This window comes from Ceratotherium simum, chromosome 18 (assembly GCF_057802395.1).
Source record: "Ceratotherium simum simum isolate JZ-2026a chromosome 18, ASM5780239v1, whole genome shotgun sequence".
Taxonomy (NCBI): domain Eukaryota; kingdom Metazoa; phylum Chordata; class Mammalia; order Perissodactyla; family Rhinocerotidae; genus Ceratotherium; species Ceratotherium simum.
This window is the reverse complement of record NC_141917.1, coordinates 41,886,598-41,908,512: the sequence shown is the minus strand read 5'-3', so window position 1 is coordinate 41,908,512 and position 21,915 is coordinate 41,886,598. Positions and strand designations below refer to the sequence as shown.

The window sequence follows — 21,915 nt, the reverse complement described above, 5'->3', positions numbered from 1 at the left end:
AATTATGAACTTTATTGGGTTGTGTGTTTACTAGATGATGGTGGTTGTGTATCTATTTTGACAAGTGGCGTGGGAGCAGGTAGAGGGGGGTGCTTGGAATCCAACCTGTGCCTGGTGTGAGAACTCTCCTCTCTCCTCTCTCACCTTGCTCTTTCTGCCCCACAAACCTTGCCTTGCTTAACAAGGCCCCAGTCCAGTTAATATTTTTAGAGGGCTGCTCTGTCTTCCCCAGTGGGACCTAGGCCCTGTGATCCTCCAGAGCATGAAGACCTTGTCTCCTGATGGGTAATGTTTTTCCTTCTCTGTGACTTGCCTCTCTGGGCCACGTTCCGATTTCCCTGCTGGCTCGTTTGTTTCTTTGGGCTGCCTGCCTCGTTTGGCGGTTTTCAGTGAGGTTTTCATCCTGATAGATGCCAGGAGGTGAGGGGAAGGGCTCCGAATGGGCTCAATCATTGGACAAGCAGACTTGGTGATGGATGAGCCTTCTCTCCAGGGAGTTTTCGGTCAGAAGTCCAACTGATAAGTTTTTCCAGAATTGAGTAACCCAGAAACAGCGCCAGCAGCATCTTACCTCTTTTGTGTTTTTTGTATTGGTTTTAAAGGAAATTCTCAGCGGCAGTTCCACATCTTACTAAAAATACAGCTACAGCCATGATAAACTTAGATATATGTGATACGAATTGTTTTAGAAATAACATTTGAGGAGAGGGGTGGGAGGAAGGAAGAGAGGATCTTTAAAAAATCCCTGTCAAAATATTTTCTTTCTTCTAAGTATTGAAAAGGCACAATATAACTCTTTCTTCTTTCGAATGACCTCATAGCTATTTATTGAGGGGAAATACCAAATGTTTGTTTATTTTTTTTAAAGGAGCTTCTTCGGTCCTGATGATTCATGTGGATATCATTTTCCTCCGGACTACAGAGGCTCTAAGACAAAGCTACACCCCAAGTGATATGCCGGTGTCAGAACAATTCCTGTCCTGAACGGGGGTATGCAATCTTCTTTATTCTTCCTTCACAGACGTCCTTGAGCCCTCGAGACGGATGTGAGCGAGTTTTTCAGTCCTCATGCAAAACAACCATCTAAACATAACAGATGACATCAGCTTGGGCTTTTCAATTCCTGGATGGCAGCGGCTGTTAATCCAGCCTTCATCCTGGATTTCATAAACTAAAACAAGAGAGCCTGGCAGGAGGACAGCGCTGCTGCTGGCTTGAGGAAATTGATGACGGGGAAGCATGCGGGCAACCCAGTGTACTATAAAACTCATAAACGTGTAGGCAGAGGCTCAGCTACCACTTTGGACGGCTGCTTCCCGCCAGCGAAGACCACACCACGGGAAGCCGAGCCCGAGCCCGCAGGGAAGCATGAAGAGCCTCTTGCTGCTGGCCACGCTCCTCGTGCCTGCGCACCTGACGACGGCTTGGAGCACCAAGTATGCGGTGGATTGCCCTGAACGTTGTGACAGTAACGTGTGCAAAAGCAGCCTGCGCTGCAAGAGGACGGTCCTCGACGACTGTGGCTGCTGCCGGGTGTGCGCTGCGGGGCTGGGAGAAACTTGCTACCGCACAGTCTCCGGCATGGATGGCGTGAAGTGTGGCCCGGGGCTGAGGTGTCAGTTTTACAGTGAGGAGGACGATTTCGGTGACGAGTTTGGTATCTGCAAAGGTAATGAGTGACCCCTTGATTCTCCCCACCCAGGGCACACTGACGGCCTTTAGCCAGCATGGGAGGTGAGGAGCCTTTTCCCCTCATGAGGAAGAGGCAAAATGCAGGTGGGTTAGAGGCAAGGCCCCACACAGGTGTTGTCATAGGGAGAGAGAGAAGGATAACTCTGCAAATAGCAACTAAACCCAGTGTGCAGGAAAGCACAGAAAGAAATACAGCATTTCACTCATGTTTAGGAGATTTAAAAAAAAAAAAGTTGTAATGGAAGATTGTGTTGCTTACTTTTCTGGAAAACTTTAAAAACTTGACAGGTAATCTGTTGTGGATGGTTTAGATGCTCTCTCTTCTGCAAGTTAGTGATTACAGAGGTCTGCACTAGATAACCTCTTGGAGTGGTGTCTAGCCCCAGGGTTTAGTGATTCTTTGATCTTGAAAGGATCCATAGAATGGAGGGCATCTCTCAAGATCAAGTATTTCTGATGATCACTAATGCACTTTGTGAAATAGGGTGGGCTTAGGGCATCTAAAAAAGCGACTTTCATTCTTGGAAGAGGGTACCTCATTCCACTTTATAAAGGTTTTTGATCATCTAGAAAAATAGCAGATGGTGTGAGACAAGCAAAATAACAGTAAAGAAAAATAAAAAATTGGAAGTCTGTAAAGAATGAGGTTGGCAGTCTTACAGACTTAAAGAAAAACTTCATTAGGTTGAAATTATAGCGAAACAATCTAGTTAAGCATTTGTAGAATTTATTTTAAACTTAGTGACTGTAGTTTAAAATGTTTAACATGATTAAAATGTTTAGAATCAAAAGAATGGTGATTTAAAAACACTCTATATATGGATACCTCATGATTTCACCATTAAGAGCTATTACTAAGATGCAACACATATGCTATAGCCCCATTCATCAGTTTTATAATACAAAGACGCTTTCTATTAAAGGGACTGGGAAATTTTAAAATAATTCTTATATTTTATGTATTTAATACAATAATATGCTTTTATAAATGATAATCATCCAGTATTGAGCTAATCTCATTAATTCTCCTACCTTTTTGACAAATATTTTATAAATTAATCACTTTTTAATCCACAAAACAAGCTAAAGGTTAGGAAATCGATGCTTGAACTATTGGGAAAATTTTATTTTTTGCTTAGTTTATTTTTGTTTATAGCCAATAAAAGGTAGAATATTGAGCAAACATTTTCTTTGGTGAACATGTATGTTTCTTTCAGCTGAATAGGACCTGTTATTTTCTGTAAATTACAGGGCTTATCAGCCAAGAAAACAGTACTTTGAATAAGGAAATTAGGGAGGAAGTGGTTAACACAATCATCCTTATGATATAGCAAGCATATGCAGTGGATTGCTTTTTCTCTTGGCATAAAAATCGCCTTTGTGAATGGGACTATAAAAGCACAGTCAGATGTGGGTAAAAAAACAAGCTGTAAGGCGTATGGAGTCTTGAGTACTCTAGTGTTCTACTGAATGATTGAGGTAGCTGATAATGACATATACTTGAAAAGCATGTTCAGGATTGCTCTTTTTGGCATCCTTCAGATTGCAAGCAAGTTGAGTTTCGAACATTATTCTCTCTACTGGAAATAGTGAGCCTGTGTGATCCTCAGCAACTCTACATGATGTTTTGCTATAGGCAAACTCCCCTCTTCAGCTTTTTTTACAGAACATTCCTATGAAAACTGTATACTTTAGCTGCATATCCAGGTGTTTTCTAAATATTCAGATATTTGGCATTGTGTTGCCCAGATAACAATCAGCCAGCCAACGTGTATTTATTGAACATCTACTATCTGCCCAGCGCTATTCAGTATATTGGGAGACAGTAGAAGTAACACTGAGATTTTGGCTAAAGATTTAGTTTTCAATATCACTGGAGACACAGTCAAATCCCAATCCTGTATGCTTTTCTGCAAGAGGCTTTTTCAGGATCTCTTTCGAGGACTATTCTTCCAGCAGAGAGGTCAATGTTTAAAACCAGGCTCTTCTGCAATTTGAAGGATGCTGAAAAAAACAATCCTAAATCTCTTTTAAAAAGAGATTTCATTCATATCTATCTTGATTGTTCTGTGGAATATTAGATTGCTAAAGACTCCGATGCCTCACAACTTGTTTCTTTACCCATGTGTGATTGTACATTGACAATAATATTCTCATGCCAAGAGAATAAACATTCTTCATCTAGTCTGCTTGGCTGTGAAAGACTGTCTAGTCTATTGAGGTGCTGTTTATGTCATAAAAACCATGCATTTTTAATAAATGTTTGTCCTCTTTTTGTCAATATAGTATATTTTAGTCTAAGTATGAAAATATTGAAGCTCTAAAAGCTTCCAGATTCTGGTAGGTATACAAATAAATTCTCAACTTTCTTGTTCATTTAGCATATTGCATCTTAACTTTACAGAAGGTTTTGCTAGTGAATCCTCTTAGCATCTGGGGAAGTTGGGTAAATTGTGCTGCCATTTTGAAGGATAAGGAAGTTAATAAATGGTGGAACAGATTGAGGGCTGATCGCTTCATGGAGAGCTGGAATGACAGCCCCCTTAGCCCCTGGTTAATTTGAAGCCCTTTCCTATACATTTCAAACAGTAAATTGTCTTGTGAATACTGCAGTGCATTCAAAGACAGCATCACATCTGTTAAACTCTTTGAGGAGCTGATGCAAATGTCTATTCGATTGCCCACCTTCACTGAGCTGTTACAGAGACAACCTATGAGAATTTGTCTGTTGGTCTCTAAGCAGAATAAACAGAATTGAGACATGTTCAAGGATATTGGTTATGCGTAGCTGTCTTCAACTAAACTTCACAGTGGGACACTACAACTGAGGTGTCCATTACCTGGTCTTTGTGTGTGATTTCACGTTTGTGAATAAAAGTTTCAACTTTCAAAGCTCGGGTGTTTTTGAGAGTCGGGTTTTTGTCTGACAGTCAAGATTCATGAGTTTTGTTCAAATCCTGAGACTGTGAGGATGGAGCCTTATGCACAACAAGCAGCTCCCTCTCTCAACCTTGCCTTTGTCCTCAGATTGCCCCTACGGCACCTTCGGGATGGAATGCAAAGAGACCTGCGACTGTCAGTCGGGCATATGTGACAGAGTGACCGGCAAATGTCTGAAATTTCCCTTCTTCCAATTTTCGGTAGCCAAGTCTTCCAGCAGGAGGTTTGTTTCTCACACAGGTAAGAATCTATTCCAGCATGAACACCGGAACAATAGTCTCATTTTCAGTTTGAATAACTTAAAAAATATCGACAAGTAGAAAATAAGATGTTGTTTGAATGACTTTGTTTCCTTTATTTTAGTCAGGGCAGAGGTGGGTGGTTGTTGAATTTGGTTCATATAGCTATTTTTAAAAAAGATCTCATTAATAATTTTGAAGATGATATAATTTCTCATAAAGTTTACCCAGTTTATATGGTGGATAAATATGATTGATTACCAAAAAACCTATAATAAAATAATAACCAAGATATACAAAGTTCTTTAAAATCTTCAGTGATCTGTTTTATATGTGTACTAGACAAAACTACTTCTCTCCCAACTTCACATAGAAAAAGTACTCTGAGGAATTTATTGGACAAGGTTTAAGAGCCAAGATAGAAAATATAGAACGTTTATTTTTAACCAAATGGAAGTATTTAAATGGATTAATTCCAAGCATGTGTTTTTATGGATTTTGGAGAGGATAAGAGCTAGTATCTGTGACTGAAATTTGGGAATTATCTCTAAACTTTGAATAAAATTGTAGTAATATTCACATGCTGCTTGTTAGTGCATGCGTACTTTTTACACAGGTTGTTAGAATGTGAGAAACACAGCCTGTGAGATGGTGCTATACACATTTTCTGTTATCTTGTTGAATATATGGCCAGTACAGTAAAGCTTAATTAAATTGAAAGTAGCTCATTTAAAACAACGTGTAGCCACAGCAACTGCTAGTATTAACAAACCGTACATTTTTCCCCCTTCAATATAAATAGTTGACAATCCAAACCCATTTCATTTAGTTTTTGTTTCTGGTTCTTTGCCCTTCAAATTAATTAAGATTTGAAATATTTGGCAAATGTGCTTATTTCCCAGCTTTACTTGCTTCCTAAGTACATGGGTACAATTAAGTACATTAAGATAAAGGGGGAAATACTGTGCTTTTAAATGAATTATTTAAGTGTACCTATGCCCTGAGGCATTAATTTAAAATGAAAACTTTTTTTTTTAACCTATTAGGTGAGTGTCTTTGTGAATATTTGATCTGCAAATTGAGATCATTATTAACATTTTTGAATACTTATGACTTGTCTCTATAGTCCTTGAAAAGAAAAATGGAAGAAGACTGAGGTTTTATGTCCTGAAAATTTTTTTTATTGAGGTGAAATTCACATAACATAAAATTAGCCATTTTAAAGTGAACAATTCAGTGGCAGTTTGTACATTCACAGTGTTGTGTATCCACCATCTCTATCTGCTTCCAGAACATTTTCATCAGCCCCAAAGAAAGCCCCAGTACCACTAAGTAGTTACCCCCATTCCTCACATCCTCCCAGCCCCTGGCACCACCATTCTACTTTTTGAGACCTAAAAATTTTTTGAATGATTTGATTGCTTTTAGTACAGATTTGAAACCTATTGTCTTAGTGCAGCTAGCTGCCTCAAACACTTGCCATTTCTTTTGTCTTGTTTTGCTTTCTTAAAACCATAGGCTAAAAAGAGCTTTGAAGGAACAACTTTTGCATTCCCCCTCACTCATTTAAGGTTGCACCTAAACCTTTCCCACCAAGAGAGAATTGAATCCCTTGTGAATCTTTGTTGGTGTTTGGGATGAATGTCTGGGAGGCCATGAGAGCTCCTTGGGAATAATCCTCAATAACAGAACTCTTGAGTGTCTGACCTCCATCCCTCCCGCTGCACACACAGCAGCAGGTCCTTTCCTCACTGGACTGGTGTGCAGTCTCTTTCCCTCAGGCCTGTCCCCCTCTCTCAATTGCTTACAGATTCTGTAAATATCTTGACTACTATAGAGATGTCTTGGAAATACATATTTTGCTAGGTGGAAGTTATATTATAGGACACAAAAAATATTTCTATATCCAAATTAAGTATTAAGATTCTTATTAGAAATTTATGGAAAAAATGTTTTCTTTCATTAGCTAAAGGAGCAACAAAGATGATTATGAGTGTAATCTTGGTAAACCTTAGTTAGATTCAAGATGAAGAGTAGAGCATCCTAAAGATCTTGTAGAGATGCTGCCCTGGATCTCTTCTAGACGGTTGTGCATTGTCTACATGGGACCTCCTGGGCTTCATGCGTGACAGTTTACAGGAGGGGGTTTGGAGCCTCAGTCCTGCCATGGGCTTCACATCATCTCTGCAAAAACCTGTTTGGGCCCAGCCTTTGGAAACGGCTCCAAGGTTTGTCAGCATAGGGCCTTCTGGAGGTCTCTTCCATGCCCTGATTGCATGAGGTTGTCTTCTCTGTCTACCTGTTGGCTACAATACTCTTGGCAAGTTGGCTTCCTGTCTCCATTTGTTTTTGTTTTTGTTTTTTTGTTTGTTTGTTTGTAGTGAACTTCCAAACTTTCCAAGACTGGGATTTCACAAACAACTTTTTTTGGGAGGTGGGTGGTATGATCTAGAATGTTTCGTGAATTTACATGCATTCATCTGCTGGGCTGTGCTAATCTTCCTATAGCATTCCATTTCAGGATGTGCACTGTGGTAGCAAACACACCTCACGACTTTTGGAAGCAGAAAAATTTCATTTAAAAAAATTCTAAATATTACAAACTCTCCTCTTATGTAAAGTAAAAACTTTCTTTATAAGAATTCTGCCCTTTGGTCTACCTTCTGCCTTTTGGGGCCACACCAATAAGCTAATCTCTCTTCCATACCAGATAGTATAAATATCTCACTCAGAGATCTATTCTTACAGCATTGGCTCATACCGTTAAGTATTTATTAAGTGCCTGCCATGTTCCCAGCACTGTTGTAACAGTGAACAAAACAAAGTCCTGCCTTCACGGAGCTGATGTTCTAGTGGTGGAGTGAGAGAATACAGAAAAAAAAAAAAAAGACAAATGCACGTGTAAGATAATGTCAAGTGATGAGAGATGTATGAAGAGACATAATTCAAGAAGATCCTATCTTAGATGGGAGGTGCTAATTGATAGCGGGTGAGCACAGCTCTTTAAATCTATTGAAGATTTCATTGTAAATCCATTGTAATACAAAAATAAGACAACACTGTACTTGATCTTGGAGTCATCAACATTTGGACTTGATTTGTATTCCTTCTCATTTCAGAGCATGACATGGCTTCTGGAGATGGCAATGCTGTGAGAGAAGAACTCGTGAAAGAGAATGCTGCCCGGTCTCCTGTAATGAAATGGTTAAATCCCCGCTGATCCTGGGCAGGATTTCCAAATGAGGACTCTATTCTAATGGTCATTCAACACACAGCCAACATTTTAGGAACTGTCTAGATTATAGCATATGGATCTGTAATTTTTGGAGACCAAGTGTGATTCAGGGCGGGTCCAGAAAACAAAAAAGTAGCCTACTAACAATCCATAAAATGCATATGACTGAACACTTTTAGACATTTGTTAAATATTTGAATGCATATAGATTTGTTAAATATGTGTTTATATTGAAGAACTCAAAATGCAATTTAGATAATTTTGATGTGGAGACAGGTGAGCCAAAGAGAAAGCTAGCCAAAGCTGAAGACCACAGTGAGTCCACGGTTCTTTGACTCGAGTGAACGTTAGTGTTGGGATACCAGATGGAGGAAGAGTTAGGAGCAAGCGAAGGTGGGGGTGGGGGTGGGAGAGTGTGATACGTGTAGGTCTTCCTTGTGGTAGCTTCAATAGAATTTAATTGTGCTGTTTTTGTTTTGGGAAAGGTCAAAACAAAACAATCCCTGAAGGAAGTGGGATGTTTGAAGCTTGTGGGAGTTTGAGTAGCAGCCTTGAATGAGGCAGGTTTCAAAGGGCTGCTGGTGTGGTTCCCAGGTTACCATATCTGAAGGATGGTTCTGGGGCAGAGGGCAAGCATACACTTCCATAAATGGCTTTAAAGAAGACAACCTCAGAGAGAGAGCTAGGAAGTATTTTGCCCACGGGGGGGGGGGGGGGAGGTTTGAAGGTAAATATTTATATATTTTTGTAAACAATTATGTTAGTACGAGTCATCCTCCATACCCATATTTATCGCCCTCTTGAGAAAATGAATGTAATATTGTTTGTTTAAAAGGATTAAAATAAAGGTGTGACTTTATGAAGTTTTCAAACATCCAAGGCATGGTAAATTTATTATTAATAATTATAGTAACATTAACAGTAACGAGCATAAGAGAAACAGAAAAATTTAGTCACTATGGATTTATAAAATGTCAAAAAATGAGCAATGGAGGGAATCTATTTAAAAGTACGTGCAGTGACTTGGATGAGTTTTAAATTTGAAGTAGAAAATGCTTTTTAGGAGATTTGGAAAAGAGTCAATTTTCAGCAGGAAACGTCAACTTTAAAATAGTTCATTTTTGTGTTTTTTTCCTTTAAACTTGGTTGATCAGTGGAATTATGAGTACCCTTGGGAGGATCTTAGCATAAACAGGACTGTTATACTAGATTTTGTTAGGAAATATTTGCAGAAGTATTTTATTTGGGATGAAGAATTATTTAAGAATTATTTCCCTATTTGCCTATATTTTATTCTCGAAGTTTGCAACTAAGTTGTGAATGTGTGTGTGGGAGGGTATTTGAACGTAAGCTGAATAAGCTGTTAGGATTTGTTTTAAAAGGACAAGTTTATGATTGTTCAATAAAAAAACCAGACAGCTGCTCCGAGTCCACTCATGACTTTGTTAAATCGTTGAAAGTTGTTTAAACGATTCATTTAATGAATAAGAACTCTTCTCTGCATATTAAAGGGCAGGCTCCTCTCCTGAATTTTCTGCTACAGATAAGCATCTTTAGCCAAAACATGAGGCCAGAATATTTATTTCTTTGCCTCACATGTTGGTCTACTCATGCCTACTTCCTAAAAAGTTGGTGCATATATCTTAACCATTCTACAGAGGCAAAAAAAAAAAAGAGAAAGATGAATACTTCTTTTGGTGTTTGAAAATGGTACACTTTAGAAGACATAGGCAAAGATCAACCTTCCACTGCCTGTAAAAGAATACAGTAACATACAGCTTTAAAGCTTTGAGAGTATCATACCCAAGAATAGCACATGTTCACTCAGCCTTTTGGGGAAATTACGGAAACGTTTTAAACGAATTGATACAGTGCTGAAAAAAATTGTGTCTGTATTAGGAAAAACATCCAGTTTGCCTGAATTAATCTTTTTTTTTTTTTTTTTAAGAAGGGAGAAAACTGTGATGTGAATGAAATGTGAATGGGAATAAGATAAATGTGAATGTGATATGAATGTAAATGAGATAAAAAGTTATGTTAACGCAAGATATTAATATTATTATTAAATAAAAACAGAAAGCACTGAAAATCTTTATTTTCACTGGTGTGCAATGAAGTTTCAGGATACGCTCTCAGGGAGTGAGGTTACTTAAAGATCTGCTGCGTTGGCCTGAAGCCCGGGCTGCAGTCCAGTTGCCCCTCTGGGGTAGTGTGGACAGTGGAACAAGAGCTAGCCTGGGGCAGGACTTGCCTCTGCCCCTGGTTTTGCAGCAACCACCTGTGTGACCAGGGACAATAAAATCGAACTTAGGTGGGCTCATCCGCTCTCAGTTGCAGGCACGTCTTCTAGCTGCCCAGCTTCACGCTCCTGGGGCCTCTGTGTGCTCTTCACTCCAAATGCTAGCATGTGTCTATCCCAAATTGCTCTGTAGTCTTCTGACTCTATTCTTCACGGCAGTGGTCTCCAAAATCTTTGGATTTTGCACACTTTTTGATTGCAATATATGTATTTTTTTTTTTTGGTGAGCAAGATTGCTGCTGAGCTAATACCTGTTGCCAATCTTCCTCTCTTTGCTTGAGGAAGAGTGGCCCTGAGCTAAACATCTGTGCCCGTCTCCCTCTATTTTGCATGTGGGCTGCTGCCACAGCGTGGCTTGATGAGCGGTGTAGGTCTGTGCCGGGGATCTGAACCAGCAAACCCCGAGCTGCCAAAGCGGAGCATGCAAGCTTCACCACTATGCTACTCGGCCAGCCCCTGATTGCAATATTTTTGAGCATACAATTTTAAACTACACACAAAGCATAGTATTAGTGCATTTTGTTCATTCTAAAACATACGCTCAAACTAGAGATTTTTAAAAGGAAAAAAAATAAATATAAATCTGAGATTTTCTTCCTGTACCCCAATGGGCCATCCTGGGAAACACTGGAGAAACAAAAGAAAATGTTATAGGTCAGTGGTCTCCAATGAGGCCCAACCTTATATGATATTGATGGAAACTAAACTGGCACATATTTCACACAGTAAATATTTCTGGAATGAGTGGATGGATGGATGAGTGAAAGGGTGGATGGGTAATAGGTGGATAGAAAGATGGATGGGAAGAGGGATGGATGACTGGAGGAATGATTGAATGAATGGAGCAGGTGACAGGCCTTCTGTGTCCAGCAGAGCACAGCTACTGAGGGAGCAGATGGCCTCTCATTCCCTTTCATTGGCCAGCTTCCCTGTCTCCCTGATGGCTACTTATCCTGCCTATTGGGACATGAGGTGTTTGAAACAACTGGGAGCATACGTTAGAGTCAGTGCATCTGACAAATAGGGTTAACTGGGGCAACAGAGACAGGGAGTGCTTCTCCCTTAGGTACTGGGGACATCACCAGTGGTAGCAAAATGCGTCAGGTAATTTCTATGGTAGCTATACTGGGTTGTCATTTTCTGTGAGAGGCAATTTGGGAGGACTGTTGTTTCCATCCTGCATTTTATTCCTTTCCTTTACCCTAAGCTCCCTAGGAGTAAAGGATTTACAGATATAATTCAACATCACACAGATATTTAGAGGGAGAATTGATTATTTCTGGTTACCCATCAGTTAACTATTAGTCATTAAACCAAGGCCTGGCTTTAAAAGGCTGCGTGTTACAGAGCAGTGGTTCTCAAACTTTAGTATGCACCAGAATCACCTGGAGGCCTTGCTAAAACACAAGTTGCTGATTCAGTACGTCTGAGGGGAGGCCCAAGGATTTTCCATTTGAACAAGTTCCCAGGTGAAACAGAGGCTGCTTGTCCAGAGCCATGCTTTGAGAATCACTGATATAGGGAAATCTAGACTTGGCTAGAAGGGAGATAAACTAAGAGATGATCAAAACCAATCATTGCTGGCCTTATAAAAAAATGCATTTCAACGTTTCTTAACCGGTTGGTTCTTTCAAATTTTGTTTGAAGATACTTAACTATTTAGGCAGCTGAGAGAGTTGAGAAATGTCAGAGAAACCTTAAGCTAAACTGTGGGGACAAGACAGGGATAAGTAGAAGACCGTTAAAGGAGGATGGAGGTGGAAGAGCCAGAGACTTAGGAAGGAATCAAGGAGCCTGTGGCCTCATAGAAAGAAGACATCCAAGAAGAGTGACCAGTGATGCCCTGTGTCATGGAGAGACCAGGAAGACCGGAAGAGTCCTCAGGAGGTCCCTGATGACCACAGTGCAGCAGTGTCCATGGAGAGGTCAGCGTGGAAGCCTGAATGAAGGGTGCTGAAAACTGCATGGCAGGTGAGCACTTTTCTAGAAGGTCGTCTGGGAAGGACAGAAAGGCAGTTAGTCTGCAACTAGAGAGAAGAGACCCTAGTTACTAGCAGAGTATTTGTTTCTGTCCCCTCACCTCCCCAAGATTAGGGAGACACCTTTGTAAGCTCAGGGTTATCAGTCGTAAATGGAGATAAAGACTTTCTGAAGCAATGATGTAGTTTGGTGTGGTTATATGAATCCAGTTTATAAAATTCCACTTACATAGATTTTTGAGACATACTTATAACAAAGTAGATACACTTTCCAGCACCCTAGAAAATATAGCAATGCAGGGAATCTGAGATATTGGGGTTGAGAAGAGGGGCCTAAAAACTTAGTCTAAACCTTTTATTTTACAGATGAAAATACCTAGATCTAAGTAAATTCGGTGATAAAACGCTGTGTGTGGTGGTGAAAACTCTGCTGCTTATCATTGTACCACTTTTAGCCATTCAATTTTTAAAAACATTAGGATCTTTAGTTTATCTACCCCATATTTTAAAAAATGCACATATATGCACATATTTATCTATATGAAGGCTTTAAAAAGTATACATCTTTTCATGCAAAAAATCTATTTTTACTCTAAGTAGAATTTATTCTAGGGAAATAATTTTTTTAAATGTACAAAAAGATATATACAAAAAATGTTGCAATGTTTTTACAGTATTGAAAAATTATAAGTAATCGGAAAAGGTCGTCGATAGGGTATTGGTTAAAGAAATGACAGTGTAGCCAAGAACTGACTGTGATTTAGACACTGAAAATGATGAGATGGGTATAGAGTGATTGACGTAGAACGTGTTCCCTCCAAATCAGAGGGTGACGATGTTACCCGGTGCTGGGAGTTAGGTAGTGTGGCTGCTGCTGGAGCGCACATGGTCTTCCTTGCTTAAACCACAGTCGGGGCACAGACTCCTTCCAGATTTTCATCGTGCCCTTTCCCCAGTCGGAGAGCAGCTGTTTTTTAAAGTAATACCTTTATCAGGTTTCCCTGAAACATTCACCTTAGTTTTCATAGAAACAACAATCCTCTTTTTAAATTGCTAGCTTATTGATCTACATAATATATAATTACGTTGAATAACAGTGATAACTGTCACAACCAGATATGAGAACAAATGCAACAGACTCTTGGTATGTTTTTATTTCAACTAGTGGAAATGCAAGTGTGCGGGTGCGTCCCAGAGGGAGGCCTGCCTGCCTGCATCTTTCAGGGTCATATTTTATCTGGAGAGAATGAAGATGCATGGAGATCCTAGTGAGATGCTTAAGTAAAGGTTGCTGAAGAGGACTTCTACTGTATATATATATATTTTTTTAATTTTTTGTTTATTGCAGTAACATTGGTTTATAACATTGTAAAAATTTCAGGTGTACATCATTGTACTTCTATTTCTGCATAGATTACATCATGTTCACCACCAAAATACTAATTACAACCCATCACCACACACATGTACTGAATTATCCCTTTCACCCTCCTCCCTCCCCCCTTCCCCTCTGGTAACCACCAATCCAATCTCTGTCCCTATGTGTTTGTTTATTGTTGTTATTATCTACTACTTAATGAAGGAAATCATGCGGTATTTGACCTTCTCCCTCTGACTTATTTCACTTTGCATTATACCCTCAATGTCCATCCATGATGTCACAAATGGCTGGATTTCATCGTTTCTTATGGCTGAGTAGTATTCCATTGTGTATATGTACCACAGCTTCTTTATCCATTCGTCCCTTGATGGGCACTTAGGTTTCTTCCAAGTCTTGGCTATTGTGAATAACGCTGCAATGAACACAGGGGTGCATGTACCTTTACAAATTGGTGTTTTCAAGTTCTTTGGATAAATACGCAGCAGTGGGATGGCTGGATCATATGGTAGTTCTATCGTTGATTTTTTGAGGAATCTCCATACTGTTTTCCATAGTGGCTGCACCAGTTTGCACTCCCACCAGCAGTGTATGAGAGTTCCCTTCTCTCCACATCCTCTCCAACACATGTTGTTTCCTGTCTTGTTAATTATAGCCATTCTGACGGGCGTGAGGTGATATCTCATTGTAGTTTTGATTTGCATTTCCCTGATAGTTAGTGATTTTGAACATCTTTTCATGTGTCTGTTGGCCATCTGTATATCTTCTTTGGAGAAATGTCTGTTCAGGTCCTTTGCCCATTTTTTAATTGGGTTTGTAGTTTTTTTGTTGGTAAGATGCATGAGTTCTTTATATATTTTGGAGATTAAGCCCTTATCAGAAGTATGGTTTGCAAATATCTTCTCCCAATTGTTAGGTTGTCTTTTCGTTTTGTTGATGGTTTCCTTTGCTGTGCAGAAGCTTTTTAGTTTGATGTAGTCCCATTTGTTTATTTTTTCTATTGTTTCTCTTGCCCGGTCAGACGTGGCGTTTGAGAAGATGTTGCTAAGACCGATGTCGAAGAGCGTACTGCCTATGTTTTCTTCTAGAAGTTTCACAGTTTCAGGTCTTACATTCAAGTCTTTAATCCATTTGGAGTTAATTTTTGTGTATGGTGTAAGGTAAGGGTCTACTTTCATTTTTTTGCATATGGCTATCCAGTTTTCCCAACACCATTTGTTGAAGAGACTTTCTTTTCCCCATTGTATGTTCTTGGCTCCTTTGTCAAAGATTAGCTGTCCATAGATGTGTGGGTTTATTTCTGGGCTTTCGATTCTATTCCATTGATCTGTGTGTCTGTTTTTGTGCCAGTACCATGCTGTTTTGGTTACTACAGCTTTGTAGTATATTTTGAAATCAAGGATTGTGATACCTCCAGCTTTGTTCTTTTTTCTCAGGATTCCTTTAGCTATTCTGGGTCTTTTGTTGTTCCATATAAATTTTAGGATTCTTTGTTCTATTTCTGTGAAAAATGTTGTTGGAACTTTGATAGGGATTGCATTGAATCTATAGATGGCTTTAGGAAGTATGGACATCTTAACTATGTTAATTCTTCCAATCCAAGAGCACGGAATATCTTTCCATTTCTTTGTGTCTTCTTCAATTTCTTTCAGAAATGTTTTATAGTTTTCGGTGTACAGATCTTTCAGCTCTTTGGTTAAGTTTATTCCTAGGTATTTTATTCTTTTTGTTGCAATTGTAAATGGGATGGTATTCTTAATTTCTCTTTCTGCTACTTCGTTGTTAGTGTACAGAAATGCAATTGATTTTTGTATGTTGATTTTGTATCCTGCAACTTTACCATATTCGTTTATTACTTCTCAAAGTTTTCTGGTGGATTCTTTAGGGTTTTCTATATATAAAATCATGTCATCTGCAAATAGTGACAGTTTCACTTCTTCCTTTCCAATTTGGATCCCTTTTATTTCTTTCTCTTGCCTGATTGCTCTGGCTAGGACTTCCAGTACTATGTTAAATAGGAGTGGTGACAGTGGGCATCCTTGTCTGGTTCCTGTTCTTAGAGGGATACTGTTCAGTTTTTCACCATTGAGGATGATATTAGCTGTGGGTTTGTCATATATGGTCTTTATTATGTTGAGGTACTTTCCTTCTATACCCATTTTATTCAGAGTTTTTATCATAAATGGATGCTGTATCTTGTCAAATGCTTTCTCTGCATCTATTGAGATGATCATGTGATTTTTATTCTTCATTTTGTTAATGTGGTGTATTACGTTGATTGATTTGTGAATGTTAAACCATCCCTGCATCCCTGGAATAAATCCCACTTGATCATGGTGTATAATCTTTTTAACGTATTGTTGTATGCGATTTGCTAGTATTTTATTGAGGATTTTTGCATCGATGTTCATCAGTGATATTGGCCTGTAATTTTCTTTTTTTGTGTTGTCCTTGTCTGGTTTTGGTATCAGGGTAATGTCAGCTTCTTAGAATAAGTTAGGGAGCTTCCCCCCCTCCTCAATTTTTTGGAAGAGTTTGAGAAGGATAGGGATTAAGTCTTCTTTGAATGTTTGGTAGAATTCACCAGGGAAGCCGTCTGGTCCTGGACTTTTATTTTTGGGGAGGTTTGTGATTACTGTTTCGATCTCCTTACTGGTGATTGGTCTATTCAAATTCTCTACTTCTTCTTGATCCAGTTTTGGAAGGTTGTATGATTCTAAGAATTTATCCATTTCTTCCAGATTGTCCAATTGGTTGGCATATAGCTTTTCATAGTATTCTCTTATAATCTTTTGTATTTCTGAGGTGTCTGTTGTAACCTCTCCTCTTTCATTTCTTTTTTTTTTTTTAAAGATTTTATTTATTCATTTTTTTCCCCCCAAAGCCCCAGTAGATAGCTGTATGTCATAGGTTCACATCCTTCTAGTTGCTGCACGTGGGACTCGGCCTCGCATTGGACGGAGAAGCGGTGCCCTGGGGCGCGCCCGGGGTCCGAACCCGGGCCGCCAGCATCAGAGCGCGCGCACTTAACCGCTAAGCCACGGAGCCGGCCCTTTCATTTCTGATTTTACTTATTTGTGCCTTCTCTCTTTTTTTCTTGGTGAGTCTAGCTAAAGGTTTGTCAATTTTGTTTATCTTTTCCAAGAACCAGCTCTTGGTTTTATTAATTTTTTCTATTACTTTTTTAGTCTCTATTTCATTTATTTCTGCTCTGAAGATGCATGGAGATCCTAGTGAGATGCTTAAGTAAAGGTTGCTGAAGAGGACTTCTACTGTATATTACGTGAAAAAAAAAAACATGCCTCGATGCCGTAGGAATAATCTAATTTTTGTGAAAAAATATACAAATGGATATAAATTGAGATATTAACAGTGATGCTTATCTTGTTCTTTATATTTTTAGCTATTTTCTGAAAATTTTTGCAGTTACTTTTATGATTGGGAAAAGGAATAAAGCTCTCTCCATTTCTGAAAATTTAAATTGCAGCAAATTTAAACAAATGCAAACGAATTAGTGGGTTACTAAATGAGACTTAAGAACATAATCCTATGTTTCAATAGTTTTGAGATGTGCTTTGCCATCTTGGCACCTGTTACATATGGAAATAGGATTTCAAACCAAGTAAATGTAGAGAATTATAGTTTTCTTGTAAATACTTGAAAGGCTACAAAGCACATCAGCATAATTGCACCTCTCTTCTGGAACAGATTTTTGGTCCAACAGAAGCAAAGCCAGTGAATCCTTAGAAAGTATAGCTAAAGGTCCCGGGATCATAAGTACACATTTTAAACGACAATATACCTTCTGCACCTATGCACAGAAATGCTATCTGCTTAAGTGGGTGGTCTGCCTCCAGGGTTTCTAAAGTATTTCCTGACACCTGTGAAGTTGGTAAATATTTCCTGTTTTTGTTGTGTCTAGAGAAAACAGGAATTAACAACTTGGAAGTGATTATTAAACAAACATCGTGAATGACCTCTACATAGGCAGTTCCCAGTATGAGGTTTCATTTTCTTAAAATCTACCATAACATATTTCTCTTAAAGGAAAAAAATAATTGTCATAATAATCTGACAACCAATTGAGTGGTGGAAGAGAAACCTTATGCCCAGGAGGAATGGTACCTATCTTAGTTGTGGGATGTGTACCATGCATTTTCAGAATTTAAATAGAAATCCAATTATAAGTCTTCAAAAGTATGCAAAACCGAGAAAGCAAGCAATAAATATCCTATCGATGGCTCTGCACTAACTATTTGAAAAATATTTTTGATTATCTTAAGTACTGTGGAAGGACCCTAGAGTTTTTGAGTCAGAGGGAGCCAGGATTAACTCACTGCAATATTCACTGGTTATTGACTTCAGGTGTGTTATTTAACCACCATGCCCCTTAGTGTCCTCTGTATAAAGTGTGGGTAGCGGCTTATGTGCAAAGTTGTAAGGATCTCTGCACAGGTTCTTTGTATGCCATTCTATCCTATCACTGTATCTGGCATATACCAAACTTTCCAATAAATGGCAGATAGTTGAAGTGTTATCATACAAGCCAAACTCATTATTTTGGTATTTCAAGTGTCCGTTAATTACAGCAAGACTGAAATAATTAGAATATTTTCTATGTTCTGTTAAAGATGAAAAAATAGAGATCAAAGAAAATTGACTGACTCCCTAACAAACTTGAAGATGTCTATAAAAGATAAATAGCAATGACTGAAATTCAATTAATAGCGTTTGAAACTCTCTCACAATTCTACAAAAGAAGCGACTATTTTTAAAGAACAAATAATAGCGTTCTATTTAAATCTCCAAACAATTATTAGCATGCTCCTGAAAAAAAAAAAAAAGGTACAATGCTTCAGGAGAACTCGAGAGCGCCCTACAGATGCTGCACACTTCCCTGTGTGCTATTTTTAGTTTTCTATTCCTGCCTTTTATTTTGGGACTTGGCCCGCTTCCTTTGTAGTTTCCCCTTAATGTGTTCATACCTTTCTTTCTGATAGAATGCATTTCAGCTGCCTTTTTTTTTTTTTTTACCTCTCAAAGGAAACTCAAGGAATGTTGGCTAGTTCAGAAACCCCTGCTACTCTTGGCAGCAGCCGAGTTCTTGGTTTGAAAACAACCTTGGAAATCCAGGATCACGGTTGACTTTCTAGTTATTTAATGAATCAGAGCTACGGAGGGATCTGAGACCAGAGATTAGGAGATTTGTGAATACCACTGTCATGAAATTGGTTCATGGCTTATAGAAACCGGAGGAATTTGAAAATAGAACTCAGTTTTCGATAGATTTATACAAAAGCAAAATCCAGTTTAAAAAATAAGGAAAAAGTCCAATAAGTCTAGTTTAGGGCTATTTCACCTTTCATCTACGAGTCTTTAGGCAGTCTGGTTGGAGAGCATTCATTCTGCACAATGTCACAGGAAGCAGAGAGAGGAGATGAAAAGTTATGGTTCCTGTCTTTAAAGAGCCCTATAGAGAAACTGTGGAGATGGGACAAACAAAACTGAAACACACAGGTGCACAACTTAATCATGTGTGGTAGTTTATGGTTCTTTGGTTGCAAGCAAAACAAAACAAAACAAAGAAGTGAACAAAACTGACTTTGGCCAATTGCAACAAAACTGTAATTCATTGGTAGGATATGTGGTGCCTCACAAAATGAAGAAACAAAACACCTGCTGAATCACTTGGTTTGGAGGATGCAGGGCAGCTTGGGAGGTGCAGGTGACAGGACCAAACAGCCATTCTTGCTGGAGAGCTGCTGCTGGGACAAAGGGCTATAGTTGTTTTTCTTATTCTAGTGCTGCTGCGTTGTTCTAAGCCTCTTGGAAACTGCTTTTTGGGGTATTACCCTCAGACCTTGTGGCCCATTTTAATGAATAGCTCAACTGTGACCAACATTCTTCCTTTGTAGGTGGATTTCATTTTGGGATGTAGCCAAAGCCATTCAGAGCCCAGTCTGGCCAATGAGATGTTGATCCATTTGGGCAGTACTGTTTTGGTGCAAACCAAGTTGTATAAGATAACAAGATAAGATAACAAGTAGAAGTAGGATCTGGGCAGGATGGAGTGCCTTGGGAACGAAGAAACTCACCCTGTGATTTTGGGGAGTTAGGAAGTAGGGGCTCACCCTAGGTCATTTGTGTTATAGGTGCTTTTGGGAGAAACACCGAGTACGTTACTGAAGTGTCTTTGTGGCTTGGCTGAAGTCTCTTGATGGCTGGAGCAGAGGCATGGCCAGGTTCAGATGGAAGCAGCACGGGAGCAAAGGTGGTGGTGTTAGGGGTGGGAAGCAGTCACCCTTTCACTGCCTCCTTTATCTCATAAAGGCCAAAGTCAGTCCCATGGTCTGACCATTGAGTTCTCTTTTTTTTTTTTAAATGACTTTATTTGATGTTAAAAACAAAAAATTCTTATTCACAATTGCTTTAAGGCAAAATTGTCTTTAAAAAAACCCAGTTATTTAACATCATTGACTTTTTGTTCTTCATCTTGAAGTATATTTTTAAAAATCTTCTTCCTTTCAATTCTACCTAAATGGCTGGAACTTATGCTCAAACAGGGAAAAAGTATATGTATACATAGTGAGAGAGACAATGAGAAAGTAAATGTGATAAAATGTTAACATTTGGGGAATCTGGATGAAGCGTATATGGGAATTTTTTCCAATTCTTGAAACTTTTCTGTAAGTCTGAAATTAAGTCAAAGTAAACGTTAAAAAAGGGATCTTTGATGCTTTGACCAGACTTTTCCATGCTGCTTCCTTTACTGTCTTGACAACAATTAGGTCAACATAACCTCTATTAGAAACCTTGAAAAGCTGCCACTCTTAGGAAATGTGTGCAGGATGGTGACCACCCCTTTGCTCCTGAGGCCCTGAAAAGCACTACTTCTCCATCTCTGAGTCTGCACGGGGGCCGTGACACCCAGAAGGAACAGGAAAGGCCAAGACTGCATCATCAAGGGACCAGAACACCTGCTTTTTGCAGGTGGCAGTGCAGCAGGGCTGGCAAGGGCCAAGTCAAGAGTAACTCTGTCACCTGCAGTGAGTGAAGGCAATGATTAGAGGGAGGAGTCCACACCCAAATGAGATGATATGTCAGGAGGCTGGGGAGGAGTTTCCCAGGGTAGGTGCAAGGTTCCTCTTAACCCTGTGATCATTGTCACTCATTGTAAAGTATCACATCTGGTCAACATTGTCTTCTTTTGTTTGTACAATTATTTTCCAAGCAATAAAGAATTAATGGATCCAGAAATTCCACTTCTGGGCGTTTATCTGAAGAAAACAATAACACTAACTCTAAAAGATATCTGCACCCTCATGTTCATTGAAGCATTATTTACAATAGCCAGGACTTGGAAGCAACCTAAGTGTCCATTGATAGATGAATGGATGAAGAAAATGTGGTGTATATATATGTATATGTATAAAATGGAATATTATTCAGCCATAAAAAAAGAATGAAATCTTGTGACAATATGGATGGACCTTGAGGGCATTATGCTAAGTGAAATAAGTTAGAGAAAGGCAAATACCATATGATCTCACTTAAGTGTGGACTCTAAAAAAAAAAACAAAACAAAAACCAAACTCATAAATAGAACAGATTGGTGGTTGCCCTGGCGGGGGGCGAGGAGTGGGCAAAATGGGTGAAGGGGGTCCAAAGGTACAAACGTCCAGTTATAAAATAAATAAGTCATGGGGATGTAATGCACAGCATGGTGACTATAGTTAGTAATACTGTATTGCCTGTTTGAAAGTTGCTAAGAGAGTAGATCTTAAAAGTTCTCATCACAAGAAAAAAAATTTTGTAACTATGTCTGGTGATAGATGTTAACTAGACTTACAGTGGCGACTGTTTTGCAATGTATACAAATATCAAATCATTATGTTGTACACCTGAAACTAATATAATGTTATATGTCAATTATACCTCAATAAAAAAAGAATTAAACTATGTTTATCTAGTTGTTCCTATTCAAGCTAGATTAATATTCCATTTTCAGAGGAATACTCTGATGAGGAGATTATTACTGTATTTATGTATTTCCATCTTCATAGGGTGGTGGCAGTCACAGAGATTGCCCTGGTATGTCGGGGTCGTAATTTTGAAATTCTCAAATTCAGGATAAGTGTGAATTCTGACTGCTC

General features: G+C 38.9%; 1 protein-coding gene across 1 annotated transcript; it reads left to right on the top strand.

The window, feature by feature from the left end:
* Positions 1-1,184: 1,184 nt before the first annotated feature.
* On the top strand, positions 1,185-8,498 carry ESM1 (endothelial cell specific molecule 1). Its single transcript, XM_004422807.3, has 3 exons — positions 1,185-1,669; positions 4,720-4,872; positions 7,991-8,498. Exons 1-3 carry the CDS (start codon positions 1,369-1,371, stop codon positions 8,089-8,091), a joined length of 555 nt encoding a protein of 184 aa, XP_004422864.1. The 5' UTR covers positions 1,185-1,368; the 3' UTR covers positions 8,092-8,498.
* Positions 8,499-21,915: the final 13,417 nt, after the last annotated feature.

Coding starts and splice junctions, on each gene's coding strand:
- ESM1 (XM_004422807.3), top strand. CDS start 1,369: ATGAAGAGCCTCTTGCTGCTGGCCACGCTCCTCGTGCCTGCGCACCTG. Junction 1,670..4,719: donor CGAGTTTGGTATCTGCAAAG/GTAATGAGTGAC, acceptor CTTTGTCCTCAG/ATTGCCCCTACGGCACCTTC. Junction 4,873..7,990: donor GAGGTTTGTTTCTCACACAG/GTAAGAATCTAT, acceptor TTCTCATTTCAG/AGCATGACATGGCTTCTGGA.